At 37.5% G+C, this 14339-nt stretch overlaps 1 protein-coding gene across 2 annotated transcripts in view; it reads right to left on the bottom strand.

The window, feature by feature from the left end:
* The window catches only part of AVEN (apoptosis and caspase activation inhibitor), a 122217-nt gene that overhangs the window by 1249 nt on the left and 106629 nt on the right, over positions 1–14339 (bottom strand). The window contains exons 3-5 of one of the 2 annotated variants that reach the window (XM_088145433.1): positions 13377–13447; positions 10709–10804; positions 8671–9019 (exon numbers count right to left, since the gene is read on the bottom strand). In XM_088145433.1, the coding sequence (XP_088001559.1) occupies positions 8671–9019; positions 10709–10804; positions 13377–13447 (516 nt within the window). The remainder of the gene's footprint in view (positions 1–8670; positions 9020–10708; positions 10805–13376; positions 13448–14339) is intronic. The other variant, XM_088145434.1, reaches the window with a different exon arrangement.

Genomic DNA, 14339 nt, shown 5'->3' on the forward strand with positions numbered 1-14339 from the left:
AAATATCATCTATACCACAACTAGGATTATAGGTCTTAGCTTGCTGTCCAAATTAATAGCTCCATCCTTGTTGCTGCTGGCTTGGGCTTTCCTTTTACCTGGCTTCCTCCCAAATCTGAAGATGGGAACTACCAAAGCCTAAAGCAAAATGATGTATCCTCTCCTTTCTTGTAAAAGTCCACTGTAGAGGCCAAACACACTCTCCTGATTGGCTCCTCAGTGTTTCATTTCCCTGGGCTTTGTTCTTCTCCATTCATTTCCACAGATCAGCTGAGTCTCCTTTAATCCTTGCAACATTTGGACCTCTTGAAGTAGAATTTTCCCACTTCCTGATCTAGATGAAATGGTGAATTAACTTTTGGAATAAAGTTAGGATCAGATCTCAAAGCTACTGAATCAATGTTAAAAGTGCACACCTTCTTCTGGAAAGAGCCCTATTCTGAGACTCCTTAGGTGATGCCATAAGACAAGCTATTTTCCAAGACAGCACACTGAATGAAAATATATCTAAGAAGTTCAAAGGGAGGCCAACTTTTGGCATAATCTCTCTTTTCTGAGAGGAAAACCTGTGTTTGGAATGGAGGACGGGTGGCAGTTCTGTTTGCTGATCCCAGGGGGTTTCTTGGTTTTCTTGGCGCTCAGGAGATGAAACAAAAGAAGAGATGCTTAGGGGCCAGTAGAAGAAAACAAAGAGTAAATCCAACTGAACACATGTGAGGGCCTCTATGTGGCAATAAGGGTGGCAAAATGTAGTTAATTTTATGCTTTTATTGCATTTGCAGATAACTGTCCAGTGGCCCTTTCTAAGGTGACCCATTTGCTGCTGGAGAGGGATGGGCCACAGGACCATCTACTGGACTGCTCACATGGCACTCAGATGGAGAACAGTTTTGCTCCTACCTAAGATCACTAGAATGCTATACTGAGATAGGCAATAGAGGGTCATCTGAATGTCAAAATTACCCCATTTGAGCAAATGAAAAGATAATCCCGGCAAAGGTATAAGTGATCATGCTGTTTCTATAGGAAGTTACTACCACTTTAATGATTTCTGTGAATATTCATGTGTTTATGATATACCAAACTGTAACACCATATATTGGAAACATGCCTTCTAACATTTGAATTAGAGTAATTTCCTATGAGCTACAGGGATTGGAACAGTAGATAAGCCTTGCCCTGAAAGCATATCATGCCTACCTTTTGGACACATTTAGAACCTGCAGTAGCTTACAAACTGATTCATTCTATTTAGATTGACTATGCTTTTCCATCTCCATTGCTTTTCCACTTGATAAGAATATTAAAGAAGAATTGCAGAATTTTTGTTCTATTATCACTAAGTTCTGAAGTTAAGCTTCAAAATCTATCATGGATCTTTCCATGGTCATGTTAAAGATCCACATACCAAATGTGAAGCATGGGCAAAGCAGTGCAGAAGAAGGTACAGGTAGTCCTTGTTTAACATCCACTTGTTTGGTGACTGAAGTTATGACAGCACTGAACGAAGGGAACTTATGACTGGTCCTTCTAGTTGTGGCACTGCAGCATCCCCACAGTTACATAATCATGATTTGGATGCTTGGTGACCGGCTCATAATTAGGACATTCAGCATTCCGCGGTCATGCAATCACCATTTGTGACTTTCACTGCTGGCTTCCAACAAGTAAAATCAATGGGGAAGCTAGCAGTAGGTTGCAAACAGTGATCACATGACCATAGGATACTGTAACCACATGTGATTCGTCTAATGGTGGCAACTGGGACTGCCAGAACTGCCATTGTAAGTCAGCGTGGTCGCGTAACGTCACGCCTGCTTATCGACAGAGTTCCCAGTCCCAATTATTATCAGTAAGTGAGGACTACCTGTAACCCAAATTATCAGTGGCTTCAACAATTTCTTTACAAGAAAAGGATACAACATTTGGGATTTTTTAGCTTAAAAAAAAAGGTATACAAATTGAGCTATATAAGATTAATGGCATGAAGGAAGCGGTTAGGGAGAAAGTTTCCTCCCTTTCTCAGAATGAAGAGTCACTCAGTGAAGCTGACTGCTTGGTGGAATATTACATCTGCAAGGCTGTGATGTTATTGCAACAGTTTCTGCAATCACAGAGTTTTTATTTATTTTTATTTTATTTATTTATTGGATTTCTCCCACCCATTTCCCCCACAATAGGGTAGTATTATAAAAAACACAAACTTGACACAAGCTTGATGGTATCATTCTCATCTAACTCTGTGCGATGTTGAGCAAACTCAATGGTATAGCAACACAACTAAATTCGGGAACATTATACTTGTACCATGAAGACTTGAGGATTTCTGATGCATGGAAAGAGGTAAAACTGATAGAAGTCACTGAAACTCTGAGAACTATCTGCACTGTTTTCTGTTGGTCTTGTACACACACACACACACACACACACACACACACACGCAGACAAAAACAGATTTCAAGTAATGAATGCTTCTGAATGTGAATCAATGATTTTCAGACCTCTCAATTGTGTGCTAGATGTGAACAACTATTTGAAATATTTAGACAACTATAATCTTACTTTGGAATACTTTGAGCAAGATAAAGATCACCATCCAGTTTCTAAAAACTGCTACAAACACCTAAAAAGTTAAAAGTCTTGATGTTTTGTCAGAGCTGCTTCATGATTAATGCTGTTTCAGAAATGCAGCCTGGTACTTCTTGAAACATTTCCTCTGGCACACAGTAAATTGAATCAGAGGACAATATTTTGGTGATTCATTTTCATGGAGTGATAAAGTTAAGATTCTTCTATATGTGAGCTTGCAAGAAAATAATCAACTGGATACTTATTCCATACTTATTTTCATAAATATCTGGTGTGCCCACCTGCCAGACAGGTTTCCAGAGAATGAAGTCAAAATGGGTCTGCTTTTGACTACACAGCAGCAGCACAGTGTGATTTCAGATTTGACATTAAGCAGATCGATTTCTTATGTTTCAAATACAAAGACTTTCTTGCTGAAAATACCATTACAGTCAATAAGTACTATGATTTAAAAGTTTGGAGTAGAAAAAAAAAATCAAAAGAAAATTAGTATCACGTTATCTGGATTTGGTGACATCTGCATATCAGAATCAACCATCTCATAATCTGGTACAGTTGGTGAATACAGGTAGTCCCCGGGCTAAGAACACCTGGTTTAAGGATGACCCATAATTAAGAATGGAACCTGTTATAGCAAAATTTGAGTTAAATACACAATGGTTCGAGTTAATTACACAATACTACTTATACAGCAATATACAATAATACTGTTCGGGCTTACATACAAATTTGACTTAAGGACAGATCTTGGGAACCGAACTTGTTCTTAAACTGGGGACTACCTGTATTCCTAGCACCCAGGGCAGACTGTAAGAGTGATTCCAACTTAATGAACACTCTAGAAAACAAATTATGGAATAGGTTACAGCTAGATTACTTGGTTATGCTTAACTCTCTCTTACGAATCATTAAACTGATGGGGGACTGTATGATCTGGAGAGAGTTTTTTGTGCCTGGGCAAATGCTAAGAATTGCAGGAAAAATTATGAAGTACGTTAAACATTTTTCTCTGAAGTCTCTGATCCACAAGACCAGTACTTCTCAACCTTGGTAACATTAAGATGTGTCGACTTCAATTCCCAGAATTCCTTAGCCAGCCATGCTGGCTGGGGAATTCTGGGAATTCAAGTCCACACATCTTAATGTTGCTAAGATTGAGAAACACAGCACTGACTCAGGCCCACTAAACAAGGCAAGGTAGGCAAGAATGCATTTACTATACTTTATTTTAGCTTCATGGGCATTTATTAATACTGTAAAATTATTTTCACCTCAAATTAAGTGTTTTAGCAGGCTATATACTGCTTGGATGCACTCACCCAACAGTGCACATCTCTGAACTCTGGTTCACAAAATGGCACAAAAGGAATGTGTTGCACATACAGCCTATCCAATAGGAAAGGTAATACTGTTCTCAAAGCATCTGTTTGGCTGCTGTCATTAGTTAAATGCTGGACTAAGGTTGCCTCTGGTCTGATCTAGTAGCTCTATAATGTTTCTAGGTTAAAATAGCAGCTTTATATCAAAGCGATCAGAAAAACATTCCATGAACTGCAACTCCCAGCCTTCTCTTTCATGAGAACTACTATATTATCATTAAGAAATTTTAAAGATCACCCGGTAAGCCAGAGTCAGCGTCATGACATATGTGACAGTTCGAGATGATATCTGTGGGATCCTAACATTAAGTAAAAAAAAGTTTTTTAAAAAATTAAAAATGGTAAAAATGTCATGAGATTATACAATCTCACAAATCCTGATTTCAGGTGTTTTACATGAAACCATGAAAGATTTGGGACAAAAATGCTAAAACCCCAAGATTTCTAGGATTAATGCCAAAATCTTGCAAGACACACAAAAAATAGCAATAATAAAAAAATCATTAGGTGATAACTTTAATTTTCCACTTTTGTGCCTGATGGTGGGCTATAGTACACAAAAGCTTATGACACTGTAAAAAATGAAAAAAAAAAAAGAATGCTGGATTTTGTGCCTTGACATCAGAATAATCCTTGTCATCATGCCACCGTTGGTTGCCCTAGTCACAGCTCCATGAGGAAAAAAGACATAACTTGAGAGACAGCTTTCATTTTACCAAATGCTCTGCTATATTTCTGATTGTTAGATTAGGTGCCATCAAGTCGTTTTTGACTCCTAGCAACCGCATAGATAGATCTTCTCCATGATGATCTATCCCTAACCTGTTCTTTCAAGTCTCCCAATGGCACACTCATTGCCACCATAACTGAGTCCATCCACCTTGCTGCTGGTTCTCCTCTCATTATTATCTAGTCTCTTGTTTCAAGCCGCCGTCTGATGATTTTGTGAGCTGTTTAGCTATCTGGTCAAGTGACAGATTTATTTTATGCATGAGACCAGTGAATTAATTTCTTGTAGTGTCACTTCAACAAAAGGGATATTCAAGGGAGTTATTTTACAAATAATTCTTTTTTCACAGCCCCCCTTCAACATACTTGTCTAAAATTCTGCAATGATATTTCACACTAAAGCTGCTATTACTGCTGTAAATCTCACAACTGTGTGTGTGGGTGTGTAAGTGTGTAAATAAGATTGAGAAATGTTGCCAAATCCCTTCCCTGATTTTTATGAAATTTGGCATGCTTCACTGTCACAAAAATCTAGGTTTCCTGTAATTTTTATTGCACTGTACTAAAAAATAAGACTCTATCTGTACTTCTACAAAAAGTTATGGGAGAATGGAAATTTCTTTCTCTTAACCTTATTCTGGATCTGGGCGTCAATTCAGATTTAAGTGACTCAGGCCAGATCAGACTCCTGCAAGAATTCCAGCTCAGGATGTATGTTTAGTCGTGTGAAAAAGAAAGTACACCCTCTCTGAGTTCTATAGTTTTATGTATAAGGACATAATAAAAATCATCTAGTCCTTAGCAGTTCTCAAAAGTAGGTAAATACAACCTCAGATGAACAACAACACATGACATATTACACCATGTCATCATTTATTTTACAAAAAGAAAGCCAAAATGGAGAAGCCATGTGTGAAAAACTAAGTACAGTACATCCTTACTGCTTCCATAGGTATGAAGAGGCTAAGTAGTAGCCAGGTGCTGCTAATCAAATGCCCTTGATCAACTGATCGTCAGCAAGTGTGACTATCTCTATAAAAGCTGAAGTTTTAGGAGTTTGCTGGTCTTGACTATTGAGGTGTGTGTTAACACAATGCCAAAGAGTAAAGACATCAGCAATGATCTTAGAGAAGCAATTGTTGCTGCCCATCAATCTGGGAAGGGTTATAAGGCCATTTCCAAACAACTTAAAGTCCATCATTCTACAGTGAGGACGATTATTCACAAGTGGAAAACATTCAAGACAGCTGCCAATCTCCCCAGGATTGGAGATCCCAGCAAATTCACCCCAAAGTCAGACTGTGCAATGCTCAGAGAAATTGCAACAAATCCAAGAGTTAACATCTCAGACTCTACAGGCCTCAGTTAGCATGTTAAATGTTAAAGTTCATGACAGTATAGTTAGAAAAAGACTGAACAAGTATGGTTTGTTTGGAAGGGTTGCCAGGAGAAAGCCTCTTCTCTCTAAAAAGAACATGGCAGCACAGCTTAGGTTTGCAAAATTGCATCTGAACAAATCACAAGACTTCTGGACACTGTCCTTTGGACAGATGAGACCAAAGTGGAGGTGTTTGGCCATGATGCACAGCGCCACTTTTGGTGAAAACCAAACACAGCATATCAGCACAAACATCTCATACCAACTGTCAAGCATGGTGGTGGAGGAGTGATAATTTAGGCTTGTTTTGCAGCCACAGGACCTGGGCACCTTGCAGTCATTGAGTCGACCATGAACTCCTCTGTATACCAAAGTATTCTAGAGTCAAATGTGAGGCCATCTGTCCGATAGCTAAAGCTTGGCCGGCATTGGGCCATGCAACAGGACAATGATCCCAAGCACACCAGCGAATCTATAACAGAATGGCTGAAAAAGAAAAGAATCAAGGTGTTGCAATGGCCCAGTCAAAGTCCAGACCACAACCCGATTGAAATGCTGTGGTGGGACCTCAAGAGAGCTGTGCATAAACAAATGCCTGCAAACCTCAATTAATTGAAGCAATGTTGTAAAGAAGAGTGGGCCAAAATTCCTCCACAACGATGTGAAAGACTGATAAAGTTGTACACAAAATGATTACTTCAAGTTATTGCTGCTAAAGGTGGTTCTACAAGCTATTGAATCATAAGGTGTACTTAGTTTTTCACACATGGCTTCTCCATTTTGGCTTTCTTTTTGTAAAATAAATGATGACATGGTGTAATATGTCATATGTTGTTGTTCATCTGAGGTTGTATTTACCTACTTTTGAGAACTGCTAAGGACCAGATGATTTTTATTATGCCCTGATACATAAAACCATAGAACTCAAAGAGGGTGTACTTTCTTTTTCACACGACTGTATGTATGTATGTATGTTTTTGCATGTCCATAGTGAAAGTAAAACATTTACAAGGAATTCTGGATGTGTGAATGATCTAGAATATTTAGCTTAAACATACAATGTGAAATTGGAAAATAGCATAATTCACCCTTAGCTCGACTTTTAAGAAAAAGTACTAAATACTTTCTGAAAATTATAATATTTGTTTTTGTTACGTGCTTTTTGTTTTACATGAAACATAAAAATACAAAATCAATCATTAAAAGATTTTTTATACCTTTTTATACATAAAATTTTTATACCTTTTACCAACTACCATACTCCTCAGGATTTATTCTGGATTGTTTTTGCCAGAATATGGTTAGATAAAAGGTATAAAATTAGTGAGTCACATAAGATCTTTACTCTTTCAACTGTAAAGTATGACCTGCTCATTTTTTACCATAATCAGAATACTTGTTTTTCATTCATTCTCACATTGTATTCTCACAATTCCCACTCTACATCCTACAGTAAGTTTTTCCAATAATACAATTCTGTAATCTTTGCAGTACTGATTTTAAAATATGGAAGGCTTCAAAAATGTGTGCCCAGTGAAGAGGTATGTTTAACTGTTCAATTTAAGCACACACAGGAGCCAGCTTACAGTGGAACTTAAATCATGGTGGCATCAAAACCTTCTGCTTTAAATGTACTCATTTCCATTCCTCTTATTTTCCTAATTAATGTAATCTAATTTATATAACAGTGACACAATTACAACAGGAATGAATACACTACTGTGAGACCTAAAAGGCCAGGTTGAAGATAGCAACCACATAGATTTTCTCCAGGATGATCTAAGAGTTGACTCTGACTTGACAGCATCTAACAATACTAACAGGTACACAGGGGAAACTACAGATTCTCATGTAACCGGATAGAAGGGATAAATGATCTTTTCCAGAAGGAGAATTCAGAAAACATGTGCAAATAGAGGATGCCTAGAGATAATTTCTGGGATAGTGATGGATTAGAGCAAAATGATTTGTAACAAGAATGCTGGGGGAAACATAGCCTCAGCCATGGAATATAATACCTGGTGCTCACTCATCACTAGAAAAAACAGGCTCATCCCCATGGTGCGGTAATGTGGTTTTAGTTGATAAAGAATGGCCAAGTCATCTACAAGGCCCTAACCTGAATGTTTTATTGCTCCATTCTAAAGTAGTACCTACTGTCTAAGCCTAGCATGCATTCTGAAATGGACTATAAATTATGAACTCAGAACTTGTTTTAAAAAATAGCTTTAGAATAAGCCAGCCTTTGTGCCAGGTTATTATGGTCCATTTTCAGTAAAGGAAGATCTCCATCTTCTTTTCCAAACAGGAAAGAGCCAAGTTCACCCACTAGGCTTCTATATATAATCTTGCCAATCATAGTTCACTGCATGGAAAAGAAGAGGCATGTTTTTTGATAGATTAAGCAAGGTGATCCATATGCGAACATGACATATAGTATACATGACTGAGATAACAATGTATTATCCAGCTCAGTGTAATGTCATAAAATGTCTGTGGAAGCAAAGCTAGCTCATTGATTACATTAAAAAATAATAGTAACCAAATAATAATAACTAGGAGAAAGACAAAGGAGGAAAAATGCCTAATACTTACCCTTTTCTTCAAGAGTCATTTTCAAATCATCCCCAGATGCTATGCCATCTGCTACAACTTCCAAAGCAACATTGTTTTCAGGATTAATAGGGGCATCTAATTTCAGGAGCAGATCAAGGTCTTCATCCAAATGATCTGCTACCTGACGCAAACTTGAAGGACTTCTCTGAAGAACCTCTGAAGAAATTCCACATCCATCTTTATTTGGCAAAGTCAAGAGAGCAGCAGACTCTTCCATGGGATTACAGTGTGACACAACTCTCTTTTGCTGTTGTAACAGATCACCACTTTTCTTGGGCACATCATGACTTTGCAGCTTAATCTGGGGAAGTGTGATTGGTGTTGCATCCTACAATCATAAAAAACAGCATTCTAAACAATGGTTGATGCAATACAACTACTTAGTAACCCAACTTGAAGTTTAGCTTCTAACAGGAAAAAAAAATCAGTGAATATTCATTTATACATATCTAAAAACTATGGAAAATAAGCTCATACCTATAGAAGATCATTTAAAAAAAAAAGGAATATTGCTCCAGAAAGTAAGATCAATATTTAAATATTTTAAGAAGCTTCACTTTCAGCCTTTTATTTATCAAGATACACACGCTGTACTAATAATCTGCATAATTTTCTTTCTTACATTTTCAAGGATCTTCCTGCAAACTTTTTATCCTCGTGCTTTCTCCTGAAATACATCTGAGGTCAGACAAAAGGAACTGTTGGAACCGACAGCCTGCCTGGCCCTTTTCCAATGAAGAACTTAGAACAGTGTTTCTCAACCTTAGCAACTTTAAGATATGTGGACTTCAATTCCCAGTATCCCCCAGCCAGCATGGCTGGCTGGGAAATTCTGGGAGTTGAAGTCCACATATCTTAAAGTTGCCATGGTTGAGAAACACTGGCTTAGAACATCCAAATGTTAAAGACAGGTTCCTTCCTCCCACTTTGTTGCAATTTCATTTGATTCCTCAAGAAGCTGGAAAAATAATGCCAACCAAATGGGAAGTATTCATTCTGCTAAACAATACAAACTTTTATTTTATCATTGCCAAGATCTGATCAGCTTACGATAACCAAGGACAGCAAATTGGTCCATTCAGTAACAAGAAACAAGGGAAGGAAATGTAATGTCCCGCAGCCTGCAGTTCATTGACCTGCTGGCTCTAATCAGGCACCGTAGGAGAATCTGTTACTTCATTACAGCACAGAATGTGCCCTAACAGTGGATAAAGAAGCCAGCCACTGCTTTTTAAAGAATTAACAGCAGGAAAAGGAATGACATCCAGCCTTGCCATTGTGTGTGCAGGAAGGAATTTGACTTGCAAAACAAATGCAAATTTCTCTGCTACAGTTGCAGAAATGACTTTGAGCTGAAACAGGAAAAAAATGAGCAATGTCAATATCTGAGTTGCTTTAGGCAATCCCTCAGAACAAAATGGTTTTTCGTTCTCATATAGCTACCTTCTATCTAACCCAGAATTATTTTTTTAGCATCTGACATACTGTAAGCTTACCCAACAGCTACACTTAACTCACATAATTTCTTTTCAGTCTACCTGAATATTTTGCTTTTTTTCTTCCCACATACAGAAGATATTTTATATTCATGTTGCTACCTGAAATTATAAACTCTGGGCAAAAGTAATTTTTTTTATATAGGTCTGTGTAGCAGCTGCACTGCTGAACTAGATTCACTGCGTGATGGACAAGATCAAAGCAAGGATTACTGTACAGATCAGTCAGAACAAGAAAGAAATGTTCCCTGTGATGCTGCTAAACAAGAGTGGGGGAGGTCAAAATCTGGAGCAACAGAACTAGAACAAGCAAGTCTTCGGGGATGCTAGTCTTGACCGAAATGCACTTGGCATGTGGGAAACATTTTGCTTTAGAGAGCAATGAAGCTGAAGAAGTGCTGATAGGCAATTCTGCTATTTAATAGCATTCCTCCCTTGCAGAGCTGAAGTAGTTACATTAAAATAATATGAGGCTGCATTATAGTACGGCTTAAGGTATTTTTGAGGAATACGTGTATTACCTGGACCAGTTCAGCAGCCACATTGAGTTTGAGATGCAGAGGCAACTCTTCAAGCGCTTGAACCAAGGACTGGCAGTCAACATACAATCCAGACAACTGAAAACAAGTGCATGCACACTAAATTAAAACTACATTCACTTTGATCACAGAGTTTAACAAAGTCTTCCCCACTAGGTTGGGAAGGACTAACAGCCAAGGGGTGCCTTATTCTTTCAGCGTGAACAAAGCCACGAGAGATCTTTATTAAAATGAACTGTGTAAGAACTCATGCACACACGATTTCATATAGAGACTGAAGCATTAACAAGCAACCATCTATTACCTTGAAGTTAAGTAATTCTGACAACATTGTTTTGCTTCTTTTACGTCAGTATTTAGTATTTTCTGAAAGAATATGGGAACAAGCCACTGCACAAAACAGGCAGAGGCACAGAAGTTTAATCCTATTTATAAAGAGGATAAAAATCAATAAACTATGCCTCCATTTTAATTTTTTTGAATAGAGCATGATACTTTTTAAAAATAGTTTTTAAAAACTACTTTTATTGTACTAGTTATTTCAATGTTTTAAATTTCTGTGGTTGGTTTTTAATGTGCCATGATTTTGTTTGTGTATTGCCCTGGTTCTTCTTAGCACAAAAATGCCATAACTATATTGTTAATGAAATGAACAAATAACTGAACAGATCCTGGACCAATTCAGGAGGGTTCACAGATCTTTATGTCTATCATTTAACATTTGTTGCTGCTTTAGCACTGTTTTGAAATTCGCCATAACTTTAAACCAAAGGTACTTGTAGCAAAAGTTCTAACACTTTATTAGTATTTGAAATAAACAAATAATTCTCACTCAAATAATGTGGAAAAGTCTGTGATAAAGGATACTTTATTGATATCCACTTATGTTAAACCTAATACAGTAATCATTTGACTCCCAACTCCTTTGAAGTTCATGTTCCTTTTCTGAGACAATAAACAAAGCAGGAAAAAGATTTCTTGGTATTAAATGTAAGAAATTCTTCATAAGATCCCTCAAAAAATACCATTGTTCTATAAGATACCCTCCTCCATGGCATTGGATGTTATGTTCGAGTGGAAGCAAGGTCACAGAATGATGCCATTTCATCACATGTTTTCTGTGATGGGCATGACAAATGCAAAAAAGAAAGCCAAACTTGAGACCCAATTCTGAGCAGCAGTCTAGGATCTTCTACCATTTTGGCATAGACGTTAGCCTAATACAAGGCAAGGGGATGGAAATATTAGAATGCTCTCCTGAGCTGTCGCTGACTTTGTTCCCAACAGCTGATAAATGTGCAGATGGCACGATAAAAGAGGAAAAATAGTTTTCTTTTGTCCATCATCGGTGGATTCATTTCACTTCATTAGAGGCTCTCTAAGTAAAGCAATAATCTTACAACAGCAATTCCCAAACTTTAACAATATGTCTAGGATAAAACCAGTAGATAAATCCTCTCTCCCCTCACATCTTTGTAGTAAAATAGTCATCGAGTTGGAAAGAGTTATTTATCCTACAAATCTGCCACCTTTCAAAGTCCCTTCCTGTTCCTTTCTCTGAATTGTGTTTGACAAATCATTTACAATTCACCCTTCCCCTTTCAGCTCTGGTTTTCATTCACAGAATTTTAAAACACAGTTGAGAAATTGGGGAGGGAACACCACTTTCTTGTGTAATTTTGTGTAATTTTCTTGGCGTAATTTACCACCAAATTAATCTTGCCTCACTTTAAAAGCCAACTTAATCGTTGAGCAATGGTGGGAAAGCTTGCATTATGTGCATGCCTTTTACGCACAGATCTCAGAAAAAATACATTTCAGAATGCTAATCAGTGACAGATGGTAGGCAATCTGACCCAGTGACCTGATCTGGTTTGGATACCAAGATCAACCATTGTTATTCAACTTCCAATGAACCTTCCAATGCATTTCAGCAGGATGTTGCAAAATCTACTACTGTGCCCAGATGTTCAAGATCTCTTTTTTACTACTTCAATGTAAAAGTCCTCTCCTATCAAGACTTAACAGCTAATAGCCATGTCTTTGAACACTGCACTCTATTTTCGGTAGCTGTTTCTACTCACTGTATCAAACTGGGACAGAATATCATAGCAGACAACTTTCTGCATACTAAAACAATACTGTACCTGTGGCTGATACAAAGTCATATGTACTATTTGTACTGTTCCACTCCAGATGCAGATTCAACTGTAGTCCATGTCCATTTTTTTAGATACATATCCGATTTGTTTGGGCTGGTACTAAGATTTAACATGCATGTGGGAGGACTGATTTTTAATAGTTTTTATGTAATAGCTGGTTATTTTACTCTCTTTAGATTTAATAACACTTACTTAGCATTTATAAAGAGCACTTTAAGTGTTCAAAGCAATTTGCATATATTACTTTAATAATCCTTACAAGGTAGTAATATAATTTTTATATTGCACTGGTGTATGTGTGTGTGTGTTGCATAAAGACTGAGAGAACAGTGAGTGACAATTGCCTACTGTCTTAAGATGATGCCTGAAACAACATTATGCTTATATCAGTTTTATTGGGCAAATTTGTTAACTGCCATGGAAGAACTGAAGTTTAAAAATTGAAATATACGGAGCAATTTTTTAAAGAAAGATTTGTTCTCCGTTACCTGCTTTGGGCAAAGGCTTTCTGTAATCCACTCCTTTTCTTCAGCAAATCTGAATTGGGTGAAGGAATCTCCTGGAAATAAAATGACATTATGTTGAATAATTTCCCAAAGAAGCCCCATTTATCAGAACTGACTGAGGTTACTTTAATGAAAAACAAATCAATTATTTTCAGATTGTTTAGCATCTTTAGTTAGTACAAATAATACCTCATTGCCCACCATTTCACACTATTCTTTCAAAATGAGACAGCAACCAGAGTTATAAAAATGGTGAGAGCATAAGGTGTTGCCAGGAGTAAGAACCAGTCAGCAGAATAAGAGTCATAGCTCTGCCTCTGGTTGTGCCTCAAGATTCCCCATTTATTGTCTCTTAGACTCTGAGGATGCACATGTGGGACAGCCCATATTACAAGCGCACAGGAAACTCCTTCACATTTGGTCTCCTAAGGTAGAACAGATTTTGCAAAATGTAGGGCAAATTCCACACTTTACACAGTACCCAGCAAGAACCCAAACCGGTATAACCTAATTCAGAGAAACAGTTTTTATTCTGTTTGAAGAAAACGTTATCAATTACTGGTGTACCCTGAAGATAGGTTTGTGTTCAAACATTGCTCCCCTACTTCTGAAACAGCAGCATTGTTTAATCTGACTGTTTCTGGGATGCCATGCATTGGTTCAGGTCTGAAGCAAAACCTGCTGAATCGTTCTCCCTATTAACAGTCACAGGGAAATGAATGGATTGCTGTAACATTTTTAGCTTTTGACAGAACTGAATAATTGCATTCTTGAGGGATGAAACATTCCCAAATAAAGACAGATGCAGAATTTGTCTGCAAGAGGGAAAGGGATTTCCTGCCCCCTCTTCTGGGGGAAGGGGCAACTGATAAATATTATACTGCTTTACATGTTGTATTTTACAATGTTTGTATTTTTGCTTTTGCATTTTTAAACCATGTACTG

The sequence above is a fragment of the Python bivittatus genome, unplaced genomic scaffold (assembly GCF_059951505.1).
Source record: "Python bivittatus isolate LINGU-HERP-01145 unplaced genomic scaffold, Pbiv_v1 ctg000480_np1212, whole genome shotgun sequence".
NCBI lineage: Eukaryota > Metazoa > Chordata > Lepidosauria > Squamata > Pythonidae > Python > Python bivittatus.